General features: G+C 41.9%; 1 protein-coding gene across 2 annotated transcripts in view; it reads right to left on the bottom strand.

Moving 5' to 3' along the window:
• Nucleotides 1-15,499, bottom strand: part of LOC109410267 (tyrosine-protein kinase receptor torso) — a 174,679-nt gene that overhangs the window by 113,968 nt on the left and 45,212 nt on the right. For both annotated transcript variants that reach the window (XM_062852053.1, XM_062852054.1), the window contains one exon: nt 6,009-6,494. In XM_062852053.1, coding sequence (XP_062708037.1) covers nt 6,009-6,494 — 486 coding nt within the window. The remainder of the gene's footprint in view (nt 1-6,008; nt 6,495-15,499) is intronic.

Raw genomic sequence — 15,499 nt, 5'->3', positions numbered from 1 at the left:
GGTCCAGGATCTTTTCGTAAAGGAAATTTCCTTGACTTCCTTGGGCATAGAGTATCTTCGTGCCTGCCACACGATATACACATGCAAAATGGTCATTGGCAGAGGAAGCTCTCAGTTAAAAACTGTGGAAGTGCTCATGGAACACTAAGCTGAGAAGCAGGCTTTGTCCCAGTGAGGACGTTACGCCAAGAAGAGAGAGAGAGAGATATGTAAGTACAAGCGATAAAATTGTAAATTTCGATATTGAGGATGCATTTTGTAATGTAAATAATCCACGTAAAATTCAGAAATGGTTTGCTTATAACCAATCTGAGGGCAACATATGTTTGCACCCCCAAAAATGACTTGAATCATCATATTTTTTTTGTGAGTACAAAATGTATTGAACAAGGCCACCTCCTTTCTAAGTAATTCCGATGATCCTTGGGGTACCCACTGTTCCCAAAGGCCCAAGTTCGTGATCATAATCATTTTGGGCCTGAAAAGTTAATTTTAGAGTTTTATTGTCTTCGATGAAGTTGTTTGATATGTTAGAAACCTTTTCTGAAAGCTGATACTAATGTGAATAGTTCTTCTAGAATGGTGAGTGATTTTTTTTCGTAAATGAAGATGACGTGTTTATGTCTTCGGCAAAATTGTTATATCTTCAGCAAAACTGTACCGTCTACCCTCGTTGGTTTGACCGCATCTAATCTGAACACTTTTTAATTTGACCCTCGCTAATCCGCACATAGCTCAAACTAAAAATGATTCAAACGTCATTTTGCTCATAGAACGGGCTAAAACACAAAGCACAATCAAAACAAAACAGCAAAAAGGGTTACCATCTGTGGTACACGCTATGTCCAAAGGGAAGTATTATGAAAAACGAATGTACCTCAAATATTATTCCATAGGATCGTAGGTTTGGACCTCTAGTTTCAGAATCTGTGCGGTTTAAAATATGTCATCTTGGGTTTTTCGATTTTCTTTGATTTTTGTTCCTATTTTCCCATACAAATGGCGAAAAAAGTCATTTTAAGGTTAATTCCATCCCATATATAAATGTATGGGGAAAAAACCCAAGATGGATTTTTTTAAATCGCACATATTCTGAATCTAGAGGTCCAAAAATACGATTCTAGAGAATAAACTTTGAGGTACATTCACTTTTCATAATACTTCCTTTGGACATAGCGTGTGGTATTTTTTGAAATATTGTAGCCACGATAGGTAATAATTATTTATTCTATTATTATAATATCACTGGTGTAAGTATATTCTGTCTTCTAATGACTGTGTTCCACCCTCCACTGTCAGTCTCCTCAACTTCACGGTTGCTGTGATCATCCGCAGGTGAACCCGACTACCACATCTCCTTTTTTCCAAAAGCAAAGGACTATGCGTCTAACCCCAGCCCGGTGGATGTGCGTTCGATAGGCATCTCCAACTGGTCCTCCTTGAGCTCCGTAAATGCGTCCATGGCATCTTTTGATTCGACTGCCGCCGCCGTCGCCACTGCCACTACATCAGCCTGCTCATCACCACCTTGACTGGCCGCTTCCAAGGCCGGATGTTTCTTGAGCTTCGGCGGTGGCGGAAGCGACACTTTCAGCTTCAGCGAACTCAGCATCCGACTGCTGTTCTTGACGGTGGCATTGTGATGTACGCATTAGTTTTGTTAGATGATGTGGAGTGTCTCTTCGATGCAGTTTGGAGATGGGCTTCTTCTCGTGGGAATCCTCATTTTCCTCCGAGTGGCACCGGCAACAAATCCGGTCTTCGTCCTCGTTCACGTCGAATCCTCTCGAAGTTGTCGTCGCCGCCGTCTCCACCGAAATCTTCGTTCTCCTTGTTGGCGTCCTCCTCGGCGATGGGTTCGTTGGGTACCACATCTTGGATGTCGTCCAGCGTGAACGCCATGCCTCAGATCTTGGATGGCCTGGAGGAGGAATCCATCGAGAGATTGCCCCCGTTCATGTCGTCGGTCCACTTCTCCTTGGCAAACATTGTGTGCGCCTTCAGTTTTTAGTTCCTTCAGTTCCAAGCGGGTTGCTTATCATCGATTGCAGGAAGCTCTCGGACTTCAGGTGTATGATATAAGGCACGAATCTTCTTTACATGAACCACATTTTTGCTAAATGACTACCAGGTTTTGCAATTCTTGTCCGATTTCCAACTCTTTCAAATGACATGTCTCATTCTCAGTCAGGCAAACGTGGTCCGCCTTGTGTGGCCTATTTATACATTTACTGCAAAGGCACCTCCCGTTACCATGACAAAATATTCTTGCCCGCATCTGTCGGATTTTCATCCGCCGCAAAGGCACCTCCCTTTTTCAAGGCGAAGTATTCTTGCCCGCACCGGTTGGATTTTCATCCACCGCAAAGGCATCTCCCTCTTTCGAGGCGAGATATTCTTGCCTGACCGGTCAAATTTTCATCAACCGTCAGGCATCCCCCTCTTTCGAGGCGAGATGTTTTTTAGCCCAAATCCGTCAAAATAATACTTACTCCAGCGTCCCGCACACGTGAGTTTGATTCTCGTCGCCATTATGTGGTATTTTTTGAAATATTGTAGCCACGATAGGTAATAATTATTTATTCTATTATTATAGTATCACTGGTGTAAGTATATTCTGTCTTCTAATGACTGTGTTCCACCCTCCACTGTCAGTATCCTCAACTTCACAGTTGCTGTGATCATCCGCAGGTGAACCCGACTACCACATTATCAGTGTGTATTTCGATGCCTACAGGATTACTAGAAGTTCAATTTAAAAAATTAACCCCGTTGGTTTGCGTGAGGAGTCGTTCCAACCAAAGAGGATAAACGGTATTAGAAAACTTGTTAAGCAACTTTTTGTTCTGTCTAGGTAGTTTTGGGAATCACATTTTCATTTAGGAGTACCGTAATCCGGGGTAACATTGATAATTTTTTTCGATCTTTAATGATTTCCTTGCGCAAGCCAATGTTACAAGTTTTATATTTTTGAAACAAGTATTGGACCTCTTAGTAAGTGTGCTACTTCGAAAAGTATTCCGAAACTTTTAAAGATGTTTAAATAGGTTTTGACTTCTAATGTTTGATTTTGTTGATCACTTGATCACTTACACTCCCGATCAAAAGTTTGGGATCACCCCCTCAAATCATTTTTTGAGGCCCATATCTCCGCCAATTTGCGTCCGATTTCAAAACCCCAGGTCTCATTCAAAAGATAATAAGTCAAAGAAACTTTGAACATGATTTAAATGAAGCTTTTTGAAAAATGTGTGTATGTAAACTTGAGCCAATGTTGCCAAATTTTCAAAAAAATGAATATAACTTACGGCAGTTTCGCTGGAAATTGGGTTGACCAAATTTTAAGATGAGAGCGGTAATAAAACCTATTTTCTATCAACTTTCAACTGCTTTTTACCGAACTTAGTTAAAAAATCTAGATAAAAAGGTATTACGTAAATTAACTCTTGATGTCATCGACCAGAAGTTTGGGGTCACCCTTCAAAATGATGTACAGTCGACTCTCTACATCTCGATATTGAAGGGACCATCGAGATAGGGAGAGATCGAACTCAAGAACAAATTTGTAATGCACACTAGATTGAAAAATCGTCCGTAACTAGGAAAAACTGTCAACAAACAGATGTCACTTCACCTTCCCCGAATGTTTTGCACCTAAGAAACGAGATCTAGCAACCTGTAAAAACGGGCACATCGACATATGGAGAGAAAATCTCGAACAAAAACGAACGAGTTCGCATCGAGATAGAGAGATATCGAGATAAGGAGATATCGACATGTAGAAAGGTAACATGTATGCAGATTGAAGGGACCGACCAAACCATCGAGATAGGGAGAGATATCGAGATGTAGAACATCGACATGTGGAGAGTCGACTGTATTGGCCAAAAGTTAGGGGTCACAATCGTCAAACATGGAAAAGTGATTTGTTGATATCTTTGTCAATTTTCATTCAATTTTAATTCTTCTTGGCTTGCTTGAAACATAATGAATGGTACTTACTGCATAGACATTGAACCACACATATATGTTAAAATTTACATGCTAAAACTTAACGTAAAATTGCTCCATATTTTGGAATTGGTGTGAAATGTGTTTGCTTTACATAACATTTTTAAATATAAAAATCGTTGAATACGTAAAATTAAAGACATCAGACGTAAATTTAGTTAATTATCTTTGAAATGAGCCTAGAAGAATTAAAATTGTACTATAGATGACGAAGATATCACCAAACCAATTTTCCATGTTTTACGAAAGTGACCCCAAACTTTTGGCCGATACATCATTTTGAGGGGTGACCCCAAACTTTTGGTCGATTTCATCAAGAGTTAATTTACCTAATAACTTTTTTTCTAGATTTTTGAGCTAATTTTGGTAAAAAGGAGTTGAAAGCCAATAGAAAATAGGTTATATTGCTGCTCTCATCTTAAAATTTGGTCGACCCAATTTCTTACGACACTGCCGTAAGTTTATATCCATTTTTTAGAAATTTTGGCCACTTTGGATTAAGTTTGCATACAAATATTTTTGAAAAACTTTCACCAAAACCATGTTCAAAGTTACTTTGACTTATTTTCTTTCGAATGAAACCTAGGATTTCGAAATCGGACGCGAGTTGGATATTTGTTCTAGAAAACTTAGTTATTTAACTGAACCAATCGGTTCAAAGATGCCATTTGATAGAAAATTCAATAATCTTTCGAATAAGGGTAAAAAAACTGCGATAAGTTTGACCATTCACAAGTTATGGCCAGTTTAGGCAATAATAGTCAAAAACATGGGAAGTTCAATAACTACGCAACGGTTGAGATTTGACCACATGCGTAGAACAATTTTTTCCACCATTTATGGTCTTCTATCACCCTTAAAAAAGTTTGCACTCAGGAACCTAACACCCTGCATATGCAATACGTACAGCTTCAACAGCATGGTTACTTGGGTTGTTTTTAAAAAAATATGCATTCCAAAATGTTTTATTGGATTGGATTGATCATGTGAAGTAATACTTGAGGGCCCAGATTAAAAGGGGTGTAAGTGATCATTTTGTCGATTTTGGGCTGAGCATATCAAAAAATTCTTCAGATTTCAAGCTTTCAGAAACTTTTCAAGATTATTATTACGATGATTATAAAAATTACAATAAATCGGAGAAAATTGGGTTTATTTTGAAACTTCATACATTTTGTATGGGATAAAAAGTTGGTGAAAAACTTTAAACCTCATTTGCTCGAGAGTGAGTTTTTGTCACTTACACCCCTTTGCTTCTAACCTCCTCACTTCATTCATCTTCAAAAAATACCAGGCTTGAAAATTACCAGAAAAAAAAGTTCGGCTTATGGCCAGGAATTTGGTCTTTTTACGCCTATGTGAGTCATTTGGGAGTGTCAATCGTTCTAGAGGGTGAGATAAGTTCAAAACGAAGAACAAGAAATTTAAGATATTTCATCAAATATCAAAGCTCTAGTCCGTTTTATAAATTGAATCCTTATAATATAATGAAATTATCCAGTTATTTTTATTATTTTGAGCAAAAAACAGTTTCTAACTTGCTTGCATTTACAGCAGCTTTTTTTTTACTTTGCTTTCATAGCATGTCTAACTATCGGTGAGCCATGAATTTTTTGATGTTTTAACCGCTTAAGATGTTCTAGACGTTAGAAGGAAGCAGCTGCGGCATACAATTGCTGACTTTAGATTTATCTGGAGAGACGAACCAGCCAAGGGATGAAAGTCTCCATAATATAGCTAAATCAATCAATCAGTTTACATTTGTAAAGATGTTATATTTAATAAATGCGATGAATTTTGATAATTGGAACTATTGGTTGAACTATTTACGATTCGTGTAAAACTGATGGTGCTAACCACACATCATGACCGTTAAAGTTATAATTATTCCAAACTTCATTTGTACTTTCGTACATACTATGTACTAACTTTTTGACTGTTGATTCCTGAAAAATCCTGCGTGATATATGAGCATCATTCCAGTAAAATCCACTTACCATGTAGACAGTCCTGTCTCCGAGCTCGTGTCCACTTTCTTGCACTTTTATCAAATAAACAAGGTGGGTTGGTTTTGCATGTGGTGCGATGTGGTCTGAATCAGAATCCTGATTGTGGGCAGAATAATGAACATCGGCTTGATGGTTTTCATTTCTACTGCCGGAAATGTTTTCATAGCGATTTTGCATGCTCAAATCACTCCTGGCAATGCTCCGCTTCGCTCGTTGTGGGTGACTATAAGCACCATCTTTGTTGCCACGATTATGTTTGGACGCCTTCGGATCATATTGGTGTATTCCATTGCTAGACTGTGGAGACGAATCTGATTTTCGTTGCTTTGGCAACTGATCTGGGTATATTTCAATGACGAGGCTATTGCTGTCTCGGCAAATTAATTGAATATTGTAGTTCTGCTCGACGTTCTGTACGAGTTCCGGTTGCTCTATCTTGCCTTCCGAGCATAGTTTATAGCACAATTCCAGCGACTGCAAATTAAAAGAAATATTAAGTCAATTATTATTAGCAATAAGGATGAGAATAAGCATGTTTGACTATGTACATATCACAATCGCAAAACATGATTGATGGGATTACTAATGAATTATAATGGTGCCTTTTTCCAGATTTAAAACCGTTGGCCACGTACTTACTGTCGAAAATGAATGAGGAAATACATTTGTACGGGGCTCTCATTACTATTCTCAATGTCCTCTGCAAAGTGATCCTTAACCGGATACAGGAGAAGATTGACGCAACTCTTCGTCGGCAGCAAGCAGAATTCCGTGCCGGACGATTCTGTGTGGACGATATTGTCACGCTCCGTATCATTCTGGAGCAAATCAACAAATTTCAAGAATCTCTCTACACACTTAATTTTTTTCGCTGAATCTCGGCAATTTTTCTTGCTTTTTACCGAGATTGGCACCGCCGAGCGCTCAGCAAACTCGTTTTTCAACGAGTTCTCAGCACTCGTGTTGTTTGTTTGCTGATACTCAGGATATGTTTTGCCGAAATTCAGCTAACAAATGTAATTTTTTACCGAGATTCAGTATACAAGTTTACTGAGGTACGGCAGTGCCGGCGTTTGCCGAGCTTATCTTATGTCGAATTCGTTTTTGATTCAGTTCCAACCTGGGTTGGAACTGGATGAGATCACAGTTTCAACCCCAACCCGACTTCGGTTTCGCTTGTACTCAAGTTTGTTTGAGTTTGTTTGACATTTGTTTGTTTACACATTTTCCGCCAATCCAGTTCCAACCCAGGTTCAAAAACGAATTCGACATTAGTGTGTACCTACCTGGTGTTTATTGATTACGAAAAAGCTTTCGACCATCTCAATCACGAAAACATGTGGGAAAGCCCTCAGGCGCAAGGGTCTCCATGAGAAAATCATCGACCTCATTGAAACAGAGTACAGAGCATTTTCGTGCACAACGGTGTTTTGTCCGATCCCATCCGGGTCGTTGCTGAAGTGAGGCAAGGATGTATTCTATCACCGCTACTGTTCCTCATTGTAATCGAAGAGATCATGGTAGGTGAGATTGACCGTGAACCAAATCGTGGATTGCTGTGGTGGCAGTCCATTACCATGGAGCAGTGCTGCAATTTTTCGACAGGCCTTTATGATAGCGATATTTTGCTTTTTTTTCATTTTCTCTGTTTTGGTTTTCGTGTCAAAGTTGCTTTCCGATCAGCAACAGGGGAGCGAAATGAAATAGGTACTCACACTCGCACACAGCGTGCTGAAAGCGAGAGCTGACAGGGCTAAATTTGTTAGAGTTAACTCTTGTGGGACCACCCTATTGTGGTCACCCAGGCTTTATCCTGGGCTTCAGGGTCGTAACACAGGTTCCGAGAGGGAATTGGGGTAAGTGGAACGACTTCCCTTAAAGAAAACTTGGACGTTGTTCAACGTCCAAACAAAGACGAGGTAGAATGATCTAACAAAAACGAGTGAAATCAGGGCTTAGCGTGGTTAAATTAAAAAGGGTATCCAATATTTCTAATTTACATCGTATACTTTAATTTTCGTTGATTTTTCAGGGTTGATATAACATTTTTATGGGGAAGGAAACATGGGAAAGATTTTACACACCTTTAACTTCGGAGGGGCACTTCCTGTCGGTTGACGATGCCATCAGCACCTACCAGCACACTAACTTTCTCGTGGCCGAACGGGGTGATACGGCGACGCTGGCATCTGGGACTCGTTGGCGTGAAACCCACATCGTGTTCGTGGTGGGGATCAATCAAACGGCGAATCCGAGGCGCTTCCGTAGGCCAGATGTCCGGTCAAAATGGTTGCCGGAATACAGCGAGGGGGCTGTGGTCTTCAGGTTCTTGGTCGCAAAATCTTGATCGCGTTACGGTGTTGGTCTTATTCGTCCGTAATCACCATCCAACCGGGCCACACCGTAGCATACAGGCGCTTCCTACGCTGGTTCGTCTTATTGGCACTGTTCTCCGGGGAGGGCTTTTTCAGTGGTTCGACAGCCGGGCCAAAGCGGACAACGTGGCACTCCGGCAACTTCTCCTCACTTCACAATGGCGGCTACGCTAGTTCTTCTAATTGGCACTGTCTTCACAATGGCGGTTCCGCGGGTTCTTCTTATTGGCACTGTCCTACGGGGAGGACTTTTTCAGTGGTTCGCCGGCCGGGCCAAAGAGGACAACATGGCACGCCGGCAACTTCTCCTCACTTCTCAGTGGCGGTTCCGCGGGTTCTTCTAAATGGCACTGTCCTACGGGGGGGGGGGATTCACAATGGCGGTTCACTAATAGCTGCTCGTTCGATCGTGACCAGCAGTTTTATTTCCTCGACATGATAGCTTCGTCGTCGACGTCGCCGGCTTCGGCAAACCTCGCACGCCGATGATGGTGGTGTGATGTGCGTAACGGATAGAGGGTGCATAGGGATGTCCAGGGATGGGAAACAATCGATGTTTTTTTTTTCTTTCAGGTTTTATTCCAATTCGTTTTAAGTTCAATTATTTATAAATCATTTCATTATTCTAGTTTAATTTTAACTTTCCTCCTTTTTTTAAGCCTCGCTATATTAATATTGAAATATAAAAGATCACTACTTAACAATTGAAGAACAATAAAAGAATGTATGTACAAAAATTAAAGAAAATATGTACAAAAATATTATTAAAACAAAGTGTGACCTTTTTGAAAGGTAACATTCGTCCCTCACTCCGAATAAAAAAAAACTTGTTTTTTTTTAAGGGAAAGAAGGGGAAATGCATTGGTTTTATGTGGCCCTCCTCTTGTTAAGTGTTAGCTGATTATGTGGAATGATTTTGTCCATGTAGAGGAACTCTTTCCCACATAATCACATAACACTTAATAATAGAGACTGTCCACCGGGAACTTGTGGCCCTCCTCTTGTTGAATGTTAGTTTGATTATGTGGAATGATTTTGTCCATGTAGAGGAACTCTTTTCCACATAATCACTTAACCCTCAATAATAGAGACTGTCCACTTGGGAATCGTCATGGAAATGTGGCCCTCCTCTTGTTAAGTGTTAGTTTGATTATGTGGAATGATTTTGTCCATGTAGAGGAACTCTTTCCCACATAATCACATAACACTTAATAATAGAGACTGTCCACCGGGAAATTGTGGCCCTCCTCTTGTTGAATGTTAGTTTGATTATGTGGAATGATTTTGTCCATGTAGAGGAACTCTTTTCCACATAATCACTTAACCCTCAATAATAGAGACTGTCCACTCGGGAAAAGTCTTGAAAATGTGGCCCTCCTCTTGTTAAGTGTTAGCTGATTATGTGGAATGATTTTGTCCATGTAGAGGAACTCTTTCCCACATAATCACATAACACTTAATAATAGAGACTGTCCACCAGGAAGGGTCGATTGAGGATTTCAGCGAGGAAGCTCTCTTTGGCTGCTCCGCTATGAGGTCGATGGTTGATTTGTATCGAAATAGTAGGTGAAATTGAAAAACAGCCTTCCAGAAAAATGTTCGTCAGAAAAAAAGCGTCCTTATCCATCCTCTCACCATCAAATCTTCATAAATTCAACTTTTATTTTTAATTGTAATTGTATTTTTTTTTAATTGTTACTCTATTGTAACATTTTTATATATATATTTATTTTTATTTTTTAGTTTCTAATTAGGAGAGAAAATAAACTTTCGGAAACCTGCTCTTCCTTTTTTTTTTTCATCACCGAATACTTTGTTCGGGAACAGAAAGTATACGCACACACTCATACACAGTCATTCCCCCCACCATTCATACATTCACATTCATTCATTCATCTCATTCACACGGTTGTCTGGATCAAAATTGGACACTCCAGGACAACACACAATTCATTCACACGCTAATATTCTTTAAACTAAGATTCTAGGGCACCCTATTACTAAAAATGTGAAGAGGCCTAGCAACAACGCTCTAGACCCCTCGGTTGGATCATAAAACTACGATCGAAATTCGCCACCTGGGAGGCGTTACGCAAAATGTAAACAATCTCCTTAGTTCGACCCTGTTTTAGGAAGAACAAAGAGAACAAAACAAAATAGAAAAGAAGCAGATGGTGTTGCGAATGAGGCGAAGAGGGGTATAAATAAAAAACATAATAGCTCTGACGACATCGACGAACAGGCATGAATGAAAACAGAATGCAGCAGGTGAGTATTCGGTCTATGTTACCGGTCGTGAAGTCCTTTTTTGGGAATTCGGAGAATCGGCAGGAGGAAAGCGAAGCAGGATCTCTGGTACTTACGTGGATGTTATCATCCGGGTTTAAGGTGAACAGCTGGCCAGATTCCCAAATTTTTCCCGCTCAAGTCCTCCAATTCGTAGGAAGACGAGCCTATCTTGCCCTTCACTTTGCAGGGAAGATATTGTCGCCCTAACTTGGCGTTATAATGTTCAGCCGCCGAGGACTGTTTCATGTTCCGGCGGTAGACCAGCTGTCCCACCGTAAAAGATTTCGCGAAAGTACGGTTTCGCAAGTTGTACCGGTCCCGAGAGACCTCGTGAGACTCTTCGAGGTTTTTGCGAACGATCTCGTGGATTTGGGCGAACGCCTGCTTGCGCCTTTCCTCCTTTTCTTCCGCAGAAAGTTCCTCGTCGTGTCGAGAAAGACGATGGTCGGATCCCTGTTCCGCTATCTCGTGTCCGTGGGTAATGAAATACGGAGTGAACCCAGTGGAGGAGTGAACGCTGGTATTGAGCATCAGCTCGATCTCCGGGATCTTGGTGTCCCAGATCCTTTGGTCCTCTTGGACGTAAGTGCGGACGGCCGCGTTTATTGTTCGGTTCACTCGCTCCACGGGGTTCGACTGGGAATGATAGCGGGAGTTCAGCCAGTGTGTGATTTTGAAGTGGTCTAATAGTTCTTTGAACTCCTTCGAAACGAAAGAGCTGCCGTTATCGGTGATAATGGTTTCAGGGACAGAATTCCTATAGAACCACTGATTTTTCAAAATCACACACACGGCTGAACTATCCAGCTTCTTCACCGGGTGAATCATTACCCACTTGGAAAAGTAGTCGCATATTACTAAAATATGCTGATTTCCCTTTCGACTACGTGGCAACGGGCCAACGAAGTCCATAGAAATGATCTGCCATGGTCGGGACGCGCAACGCATTTTGCCCATCTCGGGGGTAGTTTGGACGTAGGAAGGTTTGACTTCCTTACAGGTTGGGCAAGCCTGTACATACGCCCTTATATCCTTGGCCATTTTGGGCCAATAGTAACATTGTTGGACACGAGATAGCGTTTTGTCAAACCCCGGGTGAAAGTTATTATCATGTGCGTTTAGTAGCACCCGGGGGACGTCATCAGTTGGAACAAGCTCCTTCCACTCAAATCGAGAGTCAAAGGGTACATTTTTGGCTGTAATGAACTTAAAAAGTTTGCCGTTCTCGACCTTAAAGTCGACAAAGTCGTCTGGGCGACTGGTGACCTTCTCCATTAAAGAAGAGTACCACGTTGAGGCCGGCGAATCTTGGACTACAGCAATGCTACGTGACAGAGCATCCGGAACCACATTTTCTTTGCCTTTACGGTGTACTACTGTCATGTCGAATTGCTGGAAGTCCAAGCTCCACCGACTGCATCGGGATCCCACCTTCCACTTCGTCTTTAGAATGTGGGTGAGTGCGGAGGAATCCGTCACGAGGGTGAAATGGTAGCCTTCAATGTACCCCCGAAACGCCTCGATTGAGAGAAGAGCGGCGAGAGCTTCCTTCTCAGCTGCGTGATAGTTCTTCTGCGGAGTGGTGAGCTTCCGGGAGAAGTATGAGATGACTCTCTCACCATCTTCCTGCTGCTGAGTTAGAACTCCAGCGACGGCTTCGTCGCTGGCATCCGTTTGGATGACGAATTCCCGAGAAAAATCCGGGCTCCCCAGGATAGGAGTGCTGATAAGCTGCTCCTTGATTTTGCAGAAAGCTCTCTCCGCGGCTTCGTTCCAACCGATGACCTTGGTTTTTGACTTCAGGAGATCCGACAGAGGCCCACAAGTCTCACTAAAGTTTGGGATGAACCGGCGATAATAATTCGCCATCCCAAGGAATCTCCTGAGTTTGGTAATAGTGGTTGGCCTTTCATATTCGACGATCGGTCGAATCTTATCGGGATTCCCCCGAAGGCCTTCCGAACTCAAGAGATACCCTAGGAAGGGAATTTCCGGCACCCCAAACTGAGACTTCTCCAGGTTTATCATAAGGTTGGCTCCGTTTAATCTGCGCGCAATTTCACGAAGGAGCTGTACGTGATGCTCAAATGTCTCCGTTACTACGACGATATCGTCGAGGTAAACGAAGACATAAGGTTCCAGTACACCATGGCCTAGAACTCGGTCCATTAGTCTTGCCAACGTAGCTGGACTATTTACAAGACCAAAAGGCATTCTGGTGTACTGAAACAACCCCTTACCTTGCACGCTAAAGGCCGTATACTTCCTTGAAGACTTCTCCAGCGGAACTTGCAGGAAAGCCTCCGACAAGTCAATCGTTGAAAGGTATTTCGCCTTGGGAAGTTGGCCAAGAATTCGACAGGGGTGCGGCAAGGGGTAAGCATCACGAACAGTTCGTTCATTGATCTTACGCGCATCCAAACAGAGCCGAACCTTATGAGGCTTGATAGCGGGTACACAGTTCAGCGACCAATCAGAATGGCTGGGTTCGATTATGCCAGCGTCGAGTAAACGTTGCAGCTCCACGGACACCAAACCTTGCGTTTTGGGAGACATTACGTAGGGGAACTGCCTGACCGGCGGTTTTTTCCGCCACTCTTCGGCGAGTTCAATTGAATGCTCCGCCAGTGGAGTAGTTGTTAGCCTTCCCGGACGGGCATGTATGAAAAGGGTTTTGATCTGATCGATTGTCTGCTGTTCTGAAGCAGTCAAAACAGAAGATGAAGGCAACGGAGTCGGGGTAGGGTTTTCTCCCGTATATTCAACCATAGCGCAGCCTACGATTGTGGGTTGAATTTGGAATTTCTTCCAGAAATCCATCCCGCAAACGCAGTTTATTGCCAGATTCGGGATGACTAATGTCGGAACAACCCTAACGGTGCCGTTCCATGAAAAAGGTAAATAAACTTTACCACGGACCTCGAGCGCTTCTCCGCTTGCGGTACGCAAGACGGGTGGATCACGGAGAGGGAATAAGCGCTTAGGTTTAACCATGTTGTACACTGCATCGTTGATCAACGTGAGATTACTCCCGCTGTCAAGTAAGGCAGAAACAGTAGGGGAGACTGAGGAGACTTGATCCCTGGGGAGACTTGTTCCCCCCACATTTCCTTGGAATCAAAAACAGTTTTCTTCTAGCATATTTTTTCCAAAACGATATCTGGACAGACGACAATGTTTTGGCTACAATTGATTTTAATTGTGTATTGCATTATTTTTTAATGGCTGATGGTTTGTTTTCAGTCCTTCAGAAATCTTTTAGGAGATTCCAAAAAATCTCTATAACTTTGTGAAAATTGAACCAAATCGTGTCAAAATTTCACAGCACATAGTATAAATAAAATACTATCAAACGTATTTATCCAAATAAGGTTCTTATATAAATATTTCAATTAATGTAGCTTAGTGTATACATCAGTGACATGGGGAGACTTGATCCCTCGAGGTTCACACACACATTATACACGTGAAAAATAAAATTCTATTTGGAAGCCTCTATGTACTCGGAATTCTAGTATATTCAATGATAAAACGTGTCAGATAATTATTATTTTAGTACAAACCATTAAAAGGGGGATCAAGTCTCCCCATTTTCGAAATACGGCATATCATTAACAATTTAAGGAAATCTTATAATTTCAAATACACCGTATTCATCAAAAATGCAAGAAAACTTGAAAAGAAAATAAATAGGAAGCTTCTGGAGTTAATTTCCCTTTAAATTAACCATGTGCTCAAAAGGGGATCAATTGTGACCCATTATTGATAAATACATCAGAAGACATGCCTCCATAAAAATACAGTTTTGAAAACTTTAACAATAATTTAAAGTCCTTCTGTTGTGTATAAACTTGCAAAAGATGTTTACCTGCCATTCTGTACGAAAAATGAATCTAGTTTTGTGTTTTTTCTCAAAGTTACAGGCAAATTAAGAAAAAGGGATCAAGTCTCCCCAGTCTCCCCTAATCCCTGAAATGTCAACCGAAATGTATGGACGGTTGTCATTGGCATGTGGATATGAGATGGTGTAGGAAGCAGGCGTTTCCGGATAAAGGTTCTCGGAGGCCACTTCGAAAAATGGAGGGGGATTTACGCTTAGTAGTTTGGGTTCAGCGGGCGGCGGTTTTGGCTCGCTGCTAAGGCGTTTTTTACGCAATATGGACAATTATTTGTCGGATAGCCTCTAAAACCGCAGTTTTCACACAGGACTCCCCTAGGAAGCCTGCACTGGTCCATCCGATGCCCAAATATGCCGCAGTTGAAACAATGGCGGCTGGATAAGGGTTTATGAGATTTGATCATGTCTTCCAAGGTGGTTGGGGCCCTAGCTGGTCCGCGAGAAGTATCGGTTCCGGTTTCGGAACCCTTCCGATTCTGATTGGTCTGTGGAGGAGAGTGGGCCTTCGTATTTCTCGACGATGCTTGTTGATGTGGAGTAGAGGATTTATTGGGCTTATCCTGGGATAAGCATTTCTTCGGTTCCGAGTACTCTACTACGTTAACCGACTTCTCAGGTCCAAAAACCTTGTTGTAGACTGAGAAGTTCACGGCATCGATCTTCTGACCAGCGGACACAAGTGTCGGAAGATCAGCAATAGGGAGGAAATTGAGTTGCTTTTTGTAATCAATCCTCATGTTCTGAAGAAGGATTTGGACTTTCTCGTGTTCCGGCAAGGGAACACTCATTGTCCCGAAAAGCTCCTCCATACCGTGATAGAACTGTAGGAAGGTCTCGTTTCGTGACTGGTGTCGCTGATACACCTTCATTTTGATCAGCGTGTCTAGATCAGGGTGCATGAAAGTCCTCCTGAGCTC

This window comes from Aedes albopictus, chromosome 2, assembly GCF_035046485.1.
Source record: "Aedes albopictus strain Foshan chromosome 2, AalbF5, whole genome shotgun sequence".
Taxonomy (NCBI): domain Eukaryota; kingdom Metazoa; phylum Arthropoda; class Insecta; order Diptera; family Culicidae; genus Aedes; species Aedes albopictus.
The sequence above is the reverse complement of the archived record's forward strand: the minus strand, read 5'-3'. Positions and strand labels throughout refer to the sequence as shown.